This window comes from Onychomys torridus, chromosome 13 (assembly GCF_903995425.1).
Source record: "Onychomys torridus chromosome 13, mOncTor1.1, whole genome shotgun sequence".
NCBI lineage: Eukaryota > Metazoa > Chordata > Mammalia > Rodentia > Cricetidae > Onychomys > Onychomys torridus.
The window spans coordinates 32333884-32353876 of record NC_050455.1 but is presented as its reverse complement, the minus strand read 5'-3'; the positions used below and the strand labels follow the sequence as shown (position 1 = coordinate 32353876).

General features: G+C 39.5%; 1 protein-coding gene across 2 annotated transcripts in view; it reads right to left on the bottom strand.

Annotated features, from left to right (window-relative positions):
* The window catches only part of Stk32a (serine/threonine kinase 32A), a 147693-nt gene that overhangs the window by 92332 nt on the left and 35368 nt on the right, over nucleotides 1-19993 (bottom strand). For both annotated transcript variants that reach the window (XM_036204427.1, XM_036204428.1), the window contains exons 3-4: nucleotides 19871-19926; nucleotides 18711-18862 (exon numbers count right to left, since the gene is read on the bottom strand). In XM_036204427.1, the coding sequence (XP_036060320.1) occupies nucleotides 18711-18862; nucleotides 19871-19926 (208 nt within the window). The remainder of the gene's footprint in view (nucleotides 1-18710; nucleotides 18863-19870; nucleotides 19927-19993) is intronic.

Genomic DNA, 19993 nt, shown 5'->3' with positions numbered 1-19993 from the left:
TTCTTCTACTTGTACCCAATATTAGTTGCCTCATTGAAAAAAAAAAAAAAGCTAACAGTATTGGCTTCTGATGTGTATAATCAAACTAGGAACATTCACCAAATACAAACTCAATGTCCATAGTTCTATACTATACAAATATTCCTTTCTTTAAATCGAACTTTTATACAGTCATGGGAGGTCAGGGTAGCAGAGTGTTGTTGTTTGTCTTTTTACTCTTTGGCTCTTTTAGGGGGCCCACCACCCAGCTCCCAAATAAATATATACAGAGTCTTATTCTTTCTTATAAATGCCTGGCCTTAGCTTGGCTTGTTTCTAGCCAGCTTTTCTTAACTTTAACTTATCCCTTCTACCTTTTGCTTCTTGGATTTCCCCATTCTTTTACTTCTGTACATCTTACTCTTACTCCATGGCTTACTGTGTAGCTGGATGGATGGCCCCTGACATCCTCTTCCTTCTCTGGTTAATTCTTCCTCTCCTTCCTGATTTCTCCTGTTAATTCTTTCTACCTGCCAGCCCTGCCTATCTTTTCTCCTGCCTTGGTATTGGCTGTTCAGCTCTTTCTTAGACCATCAGGTATTTTACATAGGAAAAGTAACACAGCTTCACAGAGTTAAACAAATGCAACATGAACAAAAGTAACATACCTTAAGATAATATCTTACAACAGCAGAGAGAAATAACACTAAAGATCTTTGAAAAAGTCATATGGAAAGTTACTGCTATATAAACTTCCTAAAATATACATAGACATATGTATCATATATAAAAGGAATTAAATGGAATCACTCTATAAGAGGGGAAATGCTTTCTGCAAACAACATAGGCTATCAAATAAAATTGCCAGAGATGTGTATGGGGTACCTATTTTCAAGTCATTGGTAAATGTAGTTCCATAGACCCCCACCCCTGATGTATTACAGACTATTGTCATTCCCTCCAAAGTTCAATGATAAGTCTCTATTGGTAAAAACACTCCAGGAATTTGAGTCATAGGGCATGGAGAAAACAAACTGGTACTAACCTAGAAGCTGCATCATTACTGGATAGCCTCCATAGTTCTGCAATGGTCTAAGAATTCTACTAGGAGAGAAAAATTAATCAACAGTATTACCTGATTGTGAAACCTGCAAGCTACAATAGCCTCTGACATGATAGGCCCAACAGTACATAGGTGGCATGAACGTTATGGGAGTAACCAACCACTCTATAACTGTATTTAAAGCCTGATACACAAGACAGAATACATGCCTAATACCATTAACTTGGCACAAACAACATGTCTGGCGAGGCCCAAGGCCCTTTGGGAGAACCCAATGTTTTTAATTCTGCTAAATGGGCAAAGTACTAAATTGTCCCCAAGCTCTTGTCTTAACACATACGTATTAGTGCATCTTTCACCCTCATTAATAAACTTCCTCTTTCATTGGTGTCTTTACCAATAGGGACTCATTCATTCATCAATGAACTTCTTTTTCAGTAGATGGTGCTAAAGACAAAACCCCACAACTGGTCAGCATGCATAGAATAAGAAATTGTGGAGTTCTTAGCTCTAAATGGAACATCTATATCACACACTTTCCACAAGTCTCAAAGACCATCATGGAAGAGGGGACCTAAAAACTGTGAGAGTTGGGGGTAGTGAATAACTGCAGAAAAATGGTATTTTCTTAGACATGACAGGACTGTTCACACATGAATCACTGTCACACTGGCTGTGTGCATAAGATCTGTACAAGATCAAGTCAGCTGAAATCTAACCGTGGAAGGAGGAGTTCAGGAAGGCCCATCTGTGTCTGAGGAACCATTGGCAATTGGTAGCTACTGAGGGAGGGCAACTCAGTTTTCCTACAGCCTTTGAGACTCTACCCATGCACACACAATCATCACTAAGTGGACTCAGTGAGTTTGGGGAGAGGAATGGGAAGGTTGTGGAGGAATTAGAGGGGAGGGAACAAAGGGTGGATTGGATCAAAACACATAATATTCGTGTATGAAATATTCAAACTGTTTTTACAAAGAACTTTTATAGATCCTGTGGGTTTTGTATTCTATAGCTTCCCTGACCAACATCTTTTATATTCTAGCAAAAGCTTTGTTGAGGAAATCAAATCATTTTTGTCACAGCATTTCAACAGGCTGGAGTTTGGCAAATTACATGCATGTCCTGCATCTGATTCACTTCACAAGTTTGTATTTTGTGAAAATTGGTTGAACGATCTAAAGGCTTACTGAAATTCATGTTGCATGGATTGTATATTTGGGGGGAGTGCAGAGCTACTTTACAGCTGAGTCTATGTACTTTAATAAACATGTACATAATTAATGCATCTATCTTGTACTGTTATCTGCCATTAGGCATCACTACCTAGAGCCTAAACTTTTTTCAGAGTGGTGAAACAGAACACTGTCATTTATTCTTTATGCTTTAAATGGAGTATTTTAATTAAAAAATTGATTTATTAAACTATTTAGTTATGGGGAGATGTGGCTCAGATAGTAAAGATTAAAACAGATGCTTCAAAGTGATCTCTCCTTTAGCAATGATTTTCAAAATGACTTGTTTCCTAATAACTTTCAAAAGCAACCAATACAGTTTTCAAAAGTGTCCCTATGAGCTCAAGGGTTTGGTGTTATCATTCCTGTTGTTATTTGATGTGTAATGTTCATTCTTGAACTGTGGAGACATAATCAAGCAACAACACAGACATATGACCAAGTAAGCTTCAATACTTTTATGATATAAAAACATATTGCTAGCTGTTTTATATAATTTCTACTCCAGACAAATGTGGTTGCTGGAAGTGTTCTCTCTCTCTCTCTCTCTCTCTCTCTCTCTCTCTCTCTCTCTCCTCTGCTCCTCCCTCCCCTACCCCCTCTCTCTCTTACATACACACACACACACACAAATGAAGTGTAATCTACAATAAACACACATTAACTTCCATAAGGAAAATAATAAGTCCTTCTCTATCACTGAAGGTGTTGGTCTGTGATGACAGACATATAAACATGTGTTAGCTCCATCCCATCAGACACACACTGTCAGAATGGCAGTATCGGCACCTACCAAACCATCACTGAAAATTCTGTGTGCTACTTTTACTCTTACTGTCTGTTATAATATTTCCAACTGATCAAGCACAGTAAAGTTGCTGTTAATAACTCTTGCCACAAACTAGATACAGTATGCATATGATGAGAGAAGCTGAGCATTTTTGATGAATTCTCACATCATTTTCTGCAGTGGCTGTACCTTTTAACATCTTCATACACAAAGGTAATGCCCCCAGTTTTTCCACATCCTTTTCAAACAATGGTCACCCCAATGCACAGGAAGCAGTGTTCCACTATGGTTGTGATTGCAGTTTTTCAATGTTTACTTATGGTGTACACTTCTTCGGGTACCTATTGGCTACTCACCATTTTGGAGAAACCCCTCTAGATTATCAGTTTTTAAAAGGGATTTTTCCCTTTTTGAATTTTTCAAATAAGAGTGTCTTCTGTGTACTATGTATGGAGACTGTTGCCAGCTATAAACTGTGCCTATTTTCTCTCAATTTATGTGGTGTCATTTCACTTCTTGATCACAGCTTTGAAGAACTTTTTTTTTTTTGTTAAATTGGTAGTATCCAGTGTGACTTTTAAAATATTGTTGCACGCATTCTCTACACATCATACTTAAGAAGCAGTTAACGTATGGGCTTGAAGAACTACTCCTAGATTTTTGTAAAAGTTCCTAGATTTAGCTCATGGTTATGTCTGTCATCTATTTACATCAACTTCTATATGTGATATAAGGTAGAGTGTTGTTCCAGTCGTTTGCTTTTTGTTGCCCAGTTGTCTTGTTACCATTTGCTGAATTATCTAGTTTTTCACTACTGGATTATCTTGACACTTCAGTTAATAGTAACAATTGATGTGAGGATTTACTTTTAGATTCTCAATACTCTGTATGTCTAATTTTAATGTCTGCTACCCTGTTGATCCTGTAGCTTTGTAGCAAATTTTGAGATGGGCAAGTATGAACACCCCCAACATTGTTCTTTCTGTTCAAGATTGTTTCAGTTAGTTCTTGGATTTTAAAAAAAAAAAAAAATTCTCAGATACCTTGAATTTTTATGTGAATTTCTTTCTTTCTTTCTTTCTTTCTTTTCTTTTCTTTTCCTTTCCTTCTTTCTTTTCTTTTCTTTTCTTTTCTTTCTTTCTTTTTTCTTTTTTTCTTTCTTTCCTTCTCATTTGTTTGTTGGTTTGTTTGAGTCAAGGTCTTTCTCACTATGGTCTGGAGCTCATTATGTAGACCAGGTTGGCCTCAAACTCATTTAGATCTACCTGCTTTACTTCCTGAGAGTTGGGATTAAAAGTCTGTGAGCTTCCACATTAGCATGTCTATTTGGTGTCATCCTTATTCAGCTCATGCTTAGGAAGCCATGTAGGTGAGAACTAATGGATGCAGCTTCTGACATCTCTAGGAGTCACAATCTCAGAGTAAACTCCAGGTTTTGCTGGCCCTTACCATCTTTCTGCCCCGTCTTGTTCAGTGATCCCTGAGTCTTAGATACAGGAGTTGTGTTGTAGAAGTATCACTTGAGGTGGTGCTATACAACTCTACATTTTGATTGGATGTGCTTTTCTGCAGTGGTCTCTGTTGCAATGAAAAGTTTCATGATACAGACTGAGCAGGTTGTATTTATTTATGCATTGAGAAATACACACACACACACACACACACACACACACACACACACACACACACACGCCCCAGCACCTGAAGAAAAAAGAGACCACAGATTTGAAAGAGAGCAAAACAAGGGGTACATAGGAGGGTTTGGAAGGAGGAAAGAGAAAGGAGAAATGGTGTAATATAATCTCAATAAAAAATTTTAAAAATTCTCTTTTAAAGTGTATGTCACCACACCCAGTTCTTTGTAAATCTCAGGAGCAGTTTGTGGACTTGTTTGTTTGTTTGTTTGGTTGGTTGGTTGGTTTTTTGTTTTTGTTTTGTTTTGTTTTGTTTTGTTTTGTTTTGAGACAGGGTTTCTCTGTGTAACCCAGGCTGCCCTGGAACTCTCTGGCTGGCCTCAAACTCAGGGAGATCCCACTATCTCTGCCTCCTTAAGTGCTAAGATTAAAGGTGTGCACCACCACACCCCAGCTTCAGTTCCTGTTTTCTTAAACCATCCAGGACTTTCATAGGGAAAGTCTATAGATTATCGGAAGTCTATTGGCTTTTTTCATTTAGCAGTACAAGCTGAAGAAAAGACCATAAAGAGTTACCTGTCATCTCCTTTTCTTATCTGTGACATGCAACAATTTATGTCCACCACCTGTTTGCTCAAGCTATCCTCTGTGGGAGACCACGAGGGTTGTTTCCAAGCTTTTACTATGGAGACTCAGGTAATACACTAGTACATACATGGTGCATATGCCTTTTTATATTCTACTTAACATTAGCGTATATTGCTAGGAGTAGGTTTGCTAGTATCAGGACTCACTATAACAGAGGGCAAAGGTACACATAGTTGTGTTAGATACTACTAAATTTGCCTTTGAGTGTCTGTGCCAACTCTGAATCCCACCAGGAATATATAACAGTGCTGACTTTGTCACATTCATTTTCTAGGGAAATATTGTTAAATTTCCAGGGATTTTTTTCAACTTTGGAACAATTCATCAGTACGCCACATTTTGAAACTTACAAAACTCTCATTTCTCTGTCTTCTTAGTGCCTTACAGAGTTAACTGAGGAAAAATGCAGCTTAAATACCCTCCTTAAACCAATGGCCAAATGACATTACTCACTCTTGTGTATTTTCCAGCCACATCACTGAAAGCCCAGAACTTGATGACTCAGAGTATAGGCAGATCTTTTAGACAGAATGGAATTGAGGAAACTACTAGATAGCCAAACTTCCAATTTGCAAGAACAATTTTCATGTACATCTCAGAGACATAAAAGCTTGGTCTGAGTTAATCTCAGCTTTACTTTAGTGTCTCATGATCTTGGGGTTATTCCTATTTCCCTCCTACAAAATCCCTAAGCACTGAGATGCTTGCCTGTGATACAGCATTTCAGAAACTTAGCAGTGGATGCTCTTCTGAATCATGCTGTATTTTCACAATGTACACATTGAGCATGAAGTCCTCACTTGAGGGAAAATTTTGAAGATCCTATGCTTTCTTCATCTCTGTGTCGATCAGGAACCTCTGACATACAGTGTGGTGTATCATGTATACCTATTTATTCAATGGCATTATGCAAATATTTCTTGCATATCTATATTCCTGTACAATGCACTGCATTTAAAGGAGTGACCCAAAATATATGGGTTTTCAGTCGGGTGGTGGTGGCACACACCTTTAATCCCAGCACTCGGGAGGCAGAGGCAGGCAGATCTCTGTGAGTTCAAGGCCAGTCTGGGCTACCAAGTGAGTTCCAGGAAAGGCACAAAGCTACACAGAGAAACCCTGTCTCGGAAAAACAAAACACACAGACACACAAACAAAAAAGAATATGGGTTTTCTTCTCTCTTGAAATCAACCATTTTAAAAAATAAATATTAACACAAATAAGTGGTTAGAAAATTTTGACAAGAAATATGAAAGTAAAATACAAAGCACTATGATAGAAATTAACAGAAGGCCCTAAAATTAATTACAGGGATCATAAAAACCTCAGAGAAATTGGACATGAGCCATAAACTGACATCTTCATTAAAACACACATAAAGATATGTACCTTTCACAGTGAAAAACATGGTGTGTAGTTTTTTATTTTAAAACACAGAACAGCCTCTAGATTATTTTACCATGTCCTTATGCCATAGCTCATTGCTCAAAGCATTGACCTTTCTCTGGACAGAACTCTGCGTATTTTGTGATCTGTAAGCAAATCATACTCGCTCTAGAGATCTTGTATATGAAGTCTCTCTGGGGGAAATTTGACTACTATAATTTGTACAGAATCTCATGAGATGGTTGCCTTAGAGAATAAGATCTGCAGTAAACAGGCAAAGGGGAATAACACTTCTTGTTCCCCATGTAAATGGAAAAACCAGGACACATGCTCAGATGTTAATGAGGAGCAATTAAATCAGAACATTACACAAAGGGTTAGAAAAAAAAAAACAAGCATTAGAAATTGATAATTTGGGTGCTCTGTGACAATCACAGACCACTGCAGAGAAACTAACCCAACTTGGTGATTCTGGGTCTTTGACAGGATAGGAAATGTCCACTTGTGTTTGGGAATGGATGGGAATGTCTTAGCTGGTATTAGCAGGGTTCAGAAGGCTGAATCAGAGGTATTAATTTGTCATTCCTGAGTAAAGAGATACATCATTCATCTGGCACAGTTGGACTGTCCATCCCTCTGTTTCTCTGGCTCAAAAGACAATATATTCATTAGTGAACAAGATGTAAAACTCCAAGAATTCTGTGGCAAAGGAGGGCTTCCCCAGCACAGAACAAGTGTTCTTCTGTTGTCCTTCATGTTCTTCTTTCTTATTCTCTGTATTCAATACGCCTAACTTCCTTTCAATCAAGTAATGCATGTATCCAAACTGGACCAAGATCATCTTCTGCAGAGTTGGGAGCCCCGTGTCCTGTGTTAGCAGGGATGTACTATCTAGCGAGATTTCTGACAGCCAAAACTCCTCCAGGCAAGCAAATAAAGAGCCACCCCCAACTTGAGTATTTTAAAGAACAAGTTGTGATTTTGTTCCACTAAAATATATTATTTATCATGCTAAATGATGTCCACATTTTCAATTAGTTCTTTGACTGTATTTATTTTTAAATTCTTTGTTGAAGAAATGATAACTGAATACCTTACATACATAATGTTAAGATGGGATGTAAGTTAACATTGATGGGATCTAGATTGGCCGTAACACTGGTTTTGTGGCTCTGACCTAGTTTGCCTATTTTTCTAATAGGGACAAAACTAACACAAATCACATAGGAACTGACATGAAGATGGTATGAGATGGTGTCACTTTCCATGTGACATAGGAGATTGTATTACTTTCCATACAGATGTTCTTAAGTTTTTCCTAAGAATCCACATCTTTTTTTTTCTTTTCCAGATGACATCTTTCTAGGTAGCCCAGGCTTGCCTGAAACTTTCGATCACTTTGCCTGAATCTTCCATGTGCTGAGGTGACAAGTCTACACCACCATCCTCAGCAAGAATCTTCCTGAGTCTGTGAGAATCCTTCATGATTAAACTCTAATCTAATGTGTCTTAAAACATTTTCAGAACTACAAAACTAATATTTTCTATGTGCAATCTATGTAGAAAAACACAAAATTGTTGATTTGATGCACTTTGAATTTATAAACACAAATTTTAAATGGATACTTAGAAAATAGCACTCCAATTTTTAAATTTTACACTTTCACTTGTTTCTCAGCTTCTCTCCTTAAAATTTCCACACCCTTCATTCTCAGTTTGTGATGGATATCATGGGGTAAGCAGAAACAATAACATGACCATGACTTCCTCACAGGCCTATTAACAAACCTGCTACCCACCCACCCCCAGCCCTACACATGCTTAATATTTGGTGTTCTCTCCTAGTACAGTGAAAGAAGCATCCTTATTTCTACCTCAGGCTAACCCTTTCACCTGTACCTTCACCTCAGGCTAGTCCATTCACCTTCATCTTCCACATAGGGGATAGCCCATTTATACTTGTCAATCATTCCCCTTCTGCCCTTCCTTGACAATTCTTCTCTCTCACTGCCTTATCCATCTTTGACATTCACCCCTATTTATACATATCTCAAAACGTATACCACAGAAAGCATGATACATACATAAAAGAAGTATACAAATAAGGTGAAAATATAGAATGTAACAAGTTGATGAATCTCATAGTGACCCAGGATTTTCTATAAGTGTATAAAAGAGACTGGAATTTGACTGAATTTGACCAAATACAGTTTATTTTTGGGAGCTGTTTCATGAGTCCCAAATCAATTTACTTTTTTTTTTTTTTTTCAGTTTTTCGAGACAGGATTTCTTTGTGTAGCTGTGGAGCCTGTCCTGGAACTCGCTCTGTAGACCAGGCTGGCCTCAAACTCACAGAGATCCGCCTGCCTCAACCTCCTGAGTGCTGGGATTAAAGGCGTGCACAACCACCATCCAGCCACAATTTACTTTTTATGCAATAGAAATGATCTCAATTTAAAAAGAAGTTACTTGATAACCTGTAATACTCTCATTCATTTTAAAATTCACAGAATCTAGGGAACTTACTTATTGTGACCATGTCAACAGATACCCTACAGACAATATCACATGGCATCTTAAAATATTAAAACTGCTTCTAGGAACTCAAGAAAGACCAACGTGCTCAGGATCACTGTTGGGTTCAGCTTTGCTCCCTTTGCATAGGAGCAAAGGAATGAGACCAGAAAGAGAGAAATGAAACCGCTATTGTCTGCTCACAACATGGTTATAAATATTGAAAAATCTATGGGGAAGTTACTGAGAAAGTTCAGCAGGGCTTGTGGGAATAATGCCAATATCAATTTTATTTTAGTATTCAAGCAACAGACTACTAGAAGACACAAATTTAATAAAAAATAGCATTATCAAAAACATCAAATATTTAAGAGTAAATCTTAAAAACAGATAAAACAAGCCTCCACACCAGGGTTACATTAAAAACAGAAAAAAAGGAGAAAATCAAGAGTTCTCTACATTAACAAGAAAAATACATAATATATGAATGAAAAGATTTACTATTTTAGTATGATACAAGTTCTCCTTGAATCAATCTATGAACTCAATAGTACCCAAAATAAACACCAGTAGCTTTAAAATACAAATTGAAAGGCTTTTATAAAATTTGTATAAGATTGAAAAGATCCAATTATAGCTAACATAATGCCAAAACTGCACTGCTGCAAACGAAATAGGAAGCCACAGAATGGATGTGCCAGAGTAGCCTTTCAATCCATGGAGCTGAGTGCAGACATCCACACCTGTGTAGTAACTAGGGAGATGATAGATAGGGCTGTGCTGCGGTATGGTTCACTCTCCATCTAGTCTGCTGAAGCTCCCACCCCTCCGATGAGAACTGTGGAGCCCTCAGAGCCTTTAACCTTCAGCCCTTATGTCTAGCCTGCACTCTCTCCTGAGGGGCTGGCTCCCTTGCAGTCCCTGAAATGCAGCCACTAGCCAACGCTCTGCAGCACATTCCTGTCTTGTCTGACTACTCCCTGGAGTTTGGGCTTCTCCAATAACATGGTATTTAGATCACTAAGCTTAATCCCCAAATTGAATCTGCTTCTCCGATCTCCCCATCTCTGTGAATGTCACTGTCATCCAGGTTGCTCAGGCCAACAAACCAGGAGTCTTTCTTCTGTCTTGTTTGCTAAGGGGAAGGTCTGCTTTTCTGAGCAGAGCCAATTAGACTTCTTCCTGGGACTTTGAATCTTGAGTGGTTGACACAGTGTTAGGAAATTGGTTGGAGTTGACTCATCTGGGCCAGACAGCCTCAAGAGCTTGTCCATTAGTCCCTGTACCTGGATTTCCTGGAATTGCCCTTTGTCCCTGCTCTTCAACTCCATTTCTTCATCTAAGTTCTCTCTCATGGTCCCAGTGAGTTTCCTTTGAGCTGAATACTTTTAATATCTGTGTGTTGTTTTCTATAAAGCAACATCCCTAATAAGATGAGAGAATGAAGTGAGTGTATACGTGTATTATGAATACCCAGCTAATCTATGAGACTAGCCCATTACTCCATGAGATAGCCAGGCATCAAGTACATATGGTACAATTACTGTACATGGGCTACCCAATAACACTGTGCCTCTGCTAAGTACTTCAGGGACTGCCCTTCTGTCTTATCCATGTACATCAGGATCATGCCCAAGAACAATTATTTCAATGAGGCAGAATTGGAGTTTAGAATATTTTAATACAGGCTTACACACAAGGGTTCAGAGAAAGAAAGGGGCTCAGAAGAAAGCCAGGCACACTTGAGCGCATGCGCATGACCTTCTGAGAAGAATCACATACGGTAAGACGTATATATCCGAGTGTGAGTGCAGGAGAGTTAGTTCAAAGAAAAATTCTTCCTTGAAGACTTCTGCAGCTAGATGCACTTGGTTACCTCTTGCAGTTCCCAATTCTAGCATAACTAAGAGTTTTTACCATTCACTCAATCATTTGGTTGTTTCTTAAGGATATTTTGCATTTTGTGGTGGACAGTTTCTTAATTAACCACAGTGGTTCTTCTCCCTGCCCTCCTGAGAAGTAAAACCTGCTTCTCTAGCCCTGTGATCTGATCATGACCTCATGAATCACTTTGGCCAGTGAGACAGTAGAAGACATGGCATAGGCAGAGGCTGGAAATGTGTTTCTTATGAAGTCGATCCTTCTGTGCCTGTGGAATCCTTCCACGGCCACTTGACAGCACCTCATATCTTCACTGCTGTGAAGACGACAGCAGCAGAGAACTAGTCCCAGTTCTCAAGAACTAGGTGAATTATTTTGGATGGCTGACACCCCGATCTCGAACAACTTCACATAAGTCCTCCCAAACCAGAAGAAATGTCTGGCCAGTCCATAGGGTCATGCGGAATAAAATAACAGGTGATAGGGACAGAGAGTCACTCTCCTTCCATGAGGAGCTTCACTGAGTTGTTTAGAGGCATGATTTACTAAGCAACTATGTGCCATATTTTATATATGTATTTGGACCATGTATAGCTATCTAGATGAGCATTGCTATTATTCTTAATTATATATAGGGAAACCAAGAAAAGTACCTGGGGTAACTAGCTTAACTCGTAGTTACCAAACAGTAGAACAGGAATTAAAACACAAGTCCCTCAGACCCTAAGGCCAGGTAGGAACTGGAGTGAGTGTGAGTATAAAATAGTATGTTTGTGAGGGTGCAAAAGTGTTATTGATATGGTGGGACAAGATCAATCAACCAGGAGCCAATAACCAGGCCCTACCATCAACTTTCTTGATTCATTCTCTCACTGAAAAGGTTTTTATTGACAGCTTGCCGTGTGCTAGGCACAATTGTAAGAGTTGAAGAAGGAGACACAGAAAAGTGTGCAAACATACCTGCTTGCCTTGTTATATTCCTGTGGCGGGTATGAGAAATAATAAACAAAATTAATTCTGCTGCTTTACATATTTTGTAGGGGAGTCGCAGGGGATGGTATAAGACAGAAAGAAGGCAAATTTGAGGGCAGGTTATCAGAGGCGAGCCCAGGCAGCCCCTTACAGTTAGTTGGCTCTGTATATCTCCTGGGGAAGCCCCTCAGTTTCCCCAGGTGAAGAACGGAACTACCAATCCCTCTCAACTGAGTTTGTTAGGATAAACCAAGACTCTAAAGACAGCAAACCAAAACCAACAGGACGCCATTCAGAGGCACTTTGTCAGTTACTCAGTTCCTCAGTCTGTGACTCCAGAAAATTGAGTGAAGTTCATTGGTAAAGCTTCCAGGCAGCCATTGGTGGGGCTGTGTGTGCAGCTGTCTGAAAGGACATCTTGTCACACTCCAGGTACAGGTGGTCTTTTCCACTTACAATAGATGACTTTGTCCTCTAGTTTATTAAAACCCCACGTGAGCCCTTTCTGTTCAGGGGGCCCAGGGACCCAAGCAAGCAGGGAGAGAGGCCTCCCGAGTGCCTTGCAGCTGCAGGCTTAATCTCAATTAACAAAAGCCACCTGGGGAAGCTGTGGCAAGTCTATTTGTTTTCTGACCGTGGGTTGCCAGGGCTTTGTTAAGAGCCCTCAGGGAGGGACTCACAGCAAGACTGTATTTACTTTTCCTGGATGCCAGCCCTGTCCAGCAGCTTTCACTTGATAACATGCCCTATATCTGAAGCATCTTCCTGACTGGGTTGAGGATCAGGAGGTTGGCAAGGTTGAATGTTAATTCAAATGTTTTCCCTCCCTGACAGCTTGTCCTACAGGGGTGAACTTCTGTTCCTGTTACACAGGTACCCACATGGAGGGGCATCCTACTAAATCCTGACATGCCTTCCTCACAGTTTATATTTCAATGGCCATTTGATTGACATTAATGTTTCCTATCAATAGTAATAGTGGGCCGATAAGAGTTCTGTCTATTCTTGCTCATCACTATATCCTCTCACTGTGGGTGTGTGTTACATTTAGGATTGCCAGATGGAGCAAATAAGAGTACTCTATAGCCAGTTAAATTTGAGATTCAGATACATTCAGTAAGGGAGAATTTAAAAATATATCTGTGTGGCGCTTGAGACCTAGGCTAAAAGTATTGGGTGTTTATCTGAGATTCAAAAAACTCTGCCTCTCACATTTATGTGGCAGCCCGAAATACAGCTTGGTTCTGATGCTCAGTAGGTATACACACTAAAGAAGGAAAGAATGGGGCTAATGAGTGACAAAACTAGAAAACTATATGCAAATACTTTTCTGGAATGCACATGTCAACATATTAAATATGAGTGTTTGAAGGGGTTAAGGTGTCTAAGGATTTTCTGTTTGTCTATAAGATTCTTTTTCTATTTTTCAAATTAGTTGCAATAAGCAAATTTTCAAGCAAATATATGTGCACATAAGGGGAGAGAGATACATATACACACACATCTATACATTCAAACTTCTTTTGTATTTTATAATTTAATTTAATTTTACATGTCAGCCATGATTCCCCTATCCTCTCCCCTCCCACACTCTCCCTGCCTTCCCCCCAGCTCACCCCCCATTCCCAGACTCCCCTGGGAATTCAGCTCAAGCTGGTAGATTCAGTCCAGGCAGGTCCAGTTCCCTCCTCCAAGGCTGAGCGATATTCATACTTCTTAACATTCAAGCAAACATTGTTTAAGAGAAGTTTGTTTCTTTTACTCAGCTTGAAAAGTAAAGTTTTCTGAGGATAATCCCAGAGGCTGGGTGTATCTTGAGCATGGATGAGGTTATTCAATGAAATACAGGAAAAAATATATATTAGAAAAACAGAGGGTGTGAAATGGGCAGGGGTTTTATATCTTAGACAATGTTTCTTAAGGAAATTAGCCTTCAAAGCTTTAGAGATATCTAAGTAAATCTAATAGTTGAGCCAGAACATAAACCTGAGTTATATATAATATTCTGGAGAATATTTAATTAACTTGTGTTTTATTTGCTGAATGAGGGTGGAAAATCAAAATCAACTTTAGTAAAGGGTGAATTGCAAACACTTCCTATGATGCTTTGGAATCGAGCATCCTTCAAGTTAGTTGACTTTTGGGCATCCACACTGGCCAGTTAGTGACTAGCATTTTTAAAATATTATACCTCCATGGAGCAAGGAAGAAAAAAATGCTAACAAATAGTCACAAGAGCCTATATGCTAGGTAACACTTTTCATCCAGTGAAACAATCCATCCATCATTCATTGTAACCATGTCTTCTGACAATGTGACTTAAAAATGACAGATCATTCATTATTAAGACTCAGAAGCTTTGTAACATGCTGATTTCTTCTGAAAAGTCTCACATAGAAACACTGTAACTTAGGACAGAAAGCATTACAAGAAGAAAGAATACATGCCCTCTGTGAAGATTTTTATCTCAAGGATTAAAAAGTTAAACTGGCTTCTGCTAAGGGGCTGTGGGGAATGGGAGAAAACCCAAGGGAATAGGGACAGAGTGATGCAATGGTAGAAAGGGCAGTACTAGGAATGGAGAGGTTTCAGTGGACAAGAAATTAGGTAAGAAGGCAGAGAAGATTTGTAGCGGAGTAGCGGAGTAACCAAGACTAGGGGTGTGTGCAAAAGCCATATGGAGATCTATTTTATAAACATTAAAGATACAGTTTCAATAAACAAGTTTAAATAAAAGGACCCTACACAGCAAGACAATGCTCTTCCTAGAACCATAGGTTATTAAGCAAAATTCTGAGTTCCAGGTATGGGATTCCCCCTTGTATAGAGACCCAGAGAGGTTTCATAATGAGAACTAACTCAGGGTCCAAGAATCTGAGCTTGCTTTACCCAGCAGGGCTGCATAAGGGAATGATTTGACCACGGGCATGGTTACCAGGTGTTTGGAAGGGTCTACACTTGGCTGTGTGGTATGCTTTGATCTAGCGAGAGGGAGGTCTTTTGCCCTGCCCCTTGGCATTGTTATAAAAAGCCCTTTTGAAAAGGCAGAAGGGACCATTGGGTTTTGATCCAGGTCCTCCCAAAGCTATCCTGTGTTTCTGTCTTTCTCCTCTTCACTATCTTTCTATCCAAAAGTTTCTTATCCCTCTCTCCTCCTCCTAGGACCTCTTTTAAAAGGTGGGAGCCGGTCTCCCACAATCAAGGAGTTGCCATAGGCACCCAAAACAATACAGTCTATTGCTATTGTCCTGGGTGCCCACTAGAGCTCGATGGTAAGACTTAATTGCACACACTTTGGTCACCAGATGTGGGGAAATCAAGCTGAAACATATCTAGAAGCTTCCTTTCTGCTGGTTAGTTCAATAGTGCTGAAATGTGCTATGATGGCTACTGAGGAAGAAAATTCACCTCCAGTCTTTCCCAGCTGTAAACACTTTGAACTATAATAACAATCCCCCTGGCAGGATGTATCCATTGGTGCAATAGTAGCATAGATGTGATAGGATAATCAAGAACTTTCTAACTGGATCTCAGGCCTACTCTAACAGAGAGAAATTATGCCCAGTACAATAAACCTCATCAGGAGCTGGTGACTGGGAAAATCAATGGCCCTAGGGAACACACTGCTATTGTTTTTGCTAAGGGGACATGTAGTTCGACTGCCTTCTAAATACTTATGTTCATAGCCACATATTAGTGTTTCTCTCAGACCTTATCAGAGAAGGTTCTTACTACAGTATGCAGTGGTTAATGTAGAGACTGTTACTGGTGGAAATGCCGAGTGAGTGTAAGGGATTGTAGCGTGCTCAGGTCTAAAGGAGATATCTCTGTATCACCCAATCTAAGCTCAGAGGACAGCATAGGAGAGGCAATGCAAAGAACGGGTGAGTTAGAGGAGGGGAAGGTGTGTTACCAAAAACTTCTCTAGATATGATGTAGCTGCTATCGTCATGAATTGATTCCAGCTGTGTTTACCTGGACAAGCCCTGCACAAGACAGGGCCTGTCAGTATTTCATCATGAGTCCCCACTTATCCCAAAGGGATTATAGACAGCTAATAGCAGCTTGGAGAAGTGATGTCACTTTCTCTCATGGTGTAGGCACTGATAAGTTGCCTCGGCCCCATTAAATAACTTCCCCCCTGTGCCCATACAAGCAATCCTAATTAAGCTCAGTGGGCCAGAAACATTCAAAGGAGACATGAAAGAAGGAGAGACACTTACTGGGAAAAAGAAAGTCCCAGAGGGAGGGAAGGAGGAAGAATGAGGGAAAAGAATGGAGGGTGAAATGATGAAAATTCACACACACACACACACACACACACACACACACACACACACACACACACGCTATTGTCAAAGAACAAAAATTGTGTGTTCTGCACTGTGTATGATGTATGTGGGGCTTCTCTTCCTTCTCGTGTATTAGTGGATATTGCCCAATGTTTCACTGTGAGATTCAATGAAAACAACAAAAGAACAGGATACATATAGTATAGGACAGTGGTTCTCAACCTGTGGTTCACGATCCCTTTTGGGGTAGAATGACCCTTTCACAGGGATTGTAGATCAGATATCCTGCATATCAGACATTTACATTATGCTTCATAACAGTACAAAAATATAGTTATGAAGTAGTAACAGAAATAATTTTATGGTTGGGGGTCACCACAACATGAGGAACTGTATTAAAAGGGTCACAGCACCAGGAAGGTTGAGAACCACTGTGAGATCATGACTGTAGCACTATGGTCAGCTCTACCCACACAATTAACAGAACGTGGTCTGGAATGAGAGAATTTCTAAACGTTTTCAGCTTGTTACATCCTGGCACCCAGGTTTCATTGCCTGTGCCCACACAGCCAGAAGAGATGAAGCACAAAAGAGGAAAACTCTAGGTGTGTCCTTATGAAGAGTTCTTGACTCTAAAAAGGGAAAATGAGTTGGCTGTGCTTTTTGAGGAGGAAAAGTATGACTTTGAACAAAGGGAGGCTATGAAGTGACAGAACCTTGTCATTTTTAGGGAGGAGAGAGAAGAGAGGATATGATGATTGCTAAGCAAGAGAAAGCCTGCATCCATTTTAGCATCTTATATGGCATCATTTTGAATAGGCCACTCTAAAATACTGATTAACAAATACACCGAGGCTGTACCAAAATTAGACTCTTAGGAGGTCTGAGTAGTGCACAAATTATAATAGATCTATTTCTAAGTCACACGGAGCCCTCTCCTTTTCGACTGAGAAGCATCTAACACATTGCAGATTAAGTGGACTATGTTAGGTAAAGATGGATGGAAGCAGGTTTTATGCACTGGTGCCTCCAAAAGAATCTCCTCCAACACATAGTGAAATCTCAATTATTTTTCCATTAGCATTCTCTGGATAAAGACTTTCATTTTCTTTGCTCCTGCTGGTGAGTAAGAACTGCTTGGCATGAATATTTAAATAACAGTCATAATGAATTAACTTTAAGATCCAGCTCTTAACAGAATAGATGCGTTAAAATGTACAGAGGAATGAGAGAGAGAAAGATCTCAATGCACAAGAAGAGCACCAGAGGTAATAAACATGACAAGTGTCTCAATGTCTTCTAAACCTTGGTTTATGGTAAAGGGTTTGAGGACTGACCCCAGATAGCTAATGTGTAGCCAATGACATTTTAAGCCTGTCTCTAAACCTATTGGCTGAGGAAGGCAGCACCTGTCTTTAGTGAATCACAAGCATCTGTAACTGTTTCCAAAGCATACCTCAAAGAAACCAGCCTGTTACCAGATACCATCAGGAGAAAGTGTCTTCTACAAGATCCCAAGATAAACCTCATGTAAATGAGGGAGGCCATACTTGGTTCATGCCTCACAGTTCATCAGAAAAATCTATCTAATTAGAGATAACACATCTGAGCACATTCATTATTGGTCCACGTAATTAAAATTCTTTAAGAAACACTAACCCCAAGGGCAAGGGGGAGTATTTATTCATGACAAGTTGGAAAAAAAAAAAACAACAGCTTTGGGTTGAGATGGTTCAGTGGATACAAGCATGAGAATGGGAATTTGGGTCCCCATAACCCAGGTAAAGCTGGATGCAGCTGCACACATCTGTAATCCCAACACATCAAATAGGAGGTGAAGACAGAAGAATCTCTAGAAGCTTGTGAGCCCCACCAACCTGGTGTGTGAAGCAACAAACAAGAAACTATTATTTCAAATAAGGTGGAAGAGAAGGACAAATACCCGAGGTTGTCTTCTGGTCTGCACACAAGTACAATTTCAAACATATCTGTACTCACACTCAGAGGCACATATGAATTTAACACACCCCCACACACACACTATACACATATATCATATACACCCATTAAAAGAAAAGCCATTTTGGTAGAGTGCTTAACTCACGTGTGCAAGGTCCTGAGTTTGACCTCTCAGCACCGCAATAAAATAAAACTTTTTTTTTTCTCATTTTAACACCCAAGTTTTGTATAACATAATAAGGAAAATCATAATGAGGATTGGTCAGTGCACATCAAGCAGTCATGATGTGATGATGCAACTGTGTTTGCAGATGGATTCAGTAGTGTCCATTCAGAGGTGCAGTCAACACACTTACCACAGATTCACCAGAAAAGGATGTTCCAGGCCCTTCATGATCTGGAGTTCCTTGAAGACATTCCTCACTTCATTGCGCTCCACACACTTCTGTTTATTCATGTACTTCATGGCATACATCTTCTTGGTGTCATTCTTCTGCACGATGCAGACCTAATGATGCAAACCCAGGTTAGCAAGTGATTAGGGAGGAGGAAGACTGTGGCTGAGAAACACAAAACAAGATTTATTCTTCAGCATGGCATAGAGCCCTTGTCATTCTCTGGGATTAAAGTTCTTATTTTACTCAGGGTAAAGATTTCATTTTCATCCCCCATGTATTTAGTATATCAATAATTGAATCTCTGTTTCCTCATATTAGTTTGTCTGCTTTTGCTCCTGGGATCTGTGAGATGACATTTAAATCTGCTTCCGTGTTAAGAATCTTCTGATAACAAAAGAGCATCCTCAATCCCCCTTGAAGTGGCTGCAATGGATGTGACTAGAGAAGGAAGATTAAAAAGAAAAAAAAAAAACAAACACTAGGCAAAGTGTTTCTTTTCCCAGCATGGGTGACATAGTGGGGAAAAGTAAGCATAAGGAAGCAGCTACACAATTGTCCGTGTTTTGTAATTCTTTTAGAGGCCTATACAATACTCACCAAAACAACAAGCAAATTTAATATGAAATCCCTATTTTAATCTTAAAGTATGTCTCCATGGAGAAACTAATACTCAGTTTGAAGACAGAAGACTCTTACAGGAAGCTGGACTAAATATATATATATATGTATGTATGTATTTCATGGCAGCATTTTGGAAATTGGGGAAAATATAGAAACTAAGTGGCTTCTTTTCCCCCATGAAAAAATTATGTCTAGTCATACTATAACTCTTACTGAGAAATTTGTGAATCTGAAATGTTAACCTTCTTTAGGATAAAGAGAAAACTCCCAGCTCCCCTGACAGTAGGAGAATTGACTGACTTGAACAAGGCAGTCCTGAGCCAGCACAGGGTTCATCTTATAGTTGACTTTCATTATATCATGGTGACAATTTTGTAAAAGTGTATTCTAAACCATTTCCGAGTTATCTGTCTTTATAATGCCAGCACCTCAACAATCACACCATTCCCTGTCAGTGACCCACAGCTCTGCAGGTAGTTGGACAATTCAGTTCTTACCTTCCCAAAACTGCCCTTCCCAATGGCTCGCAAAATTTCAAAGTGATCAAAGTTGACTGTAAAGCAAGAGAATAAAGACTATTAGGAGTTATGATAAATTACTTTTCAACAGCTAATCCAAGA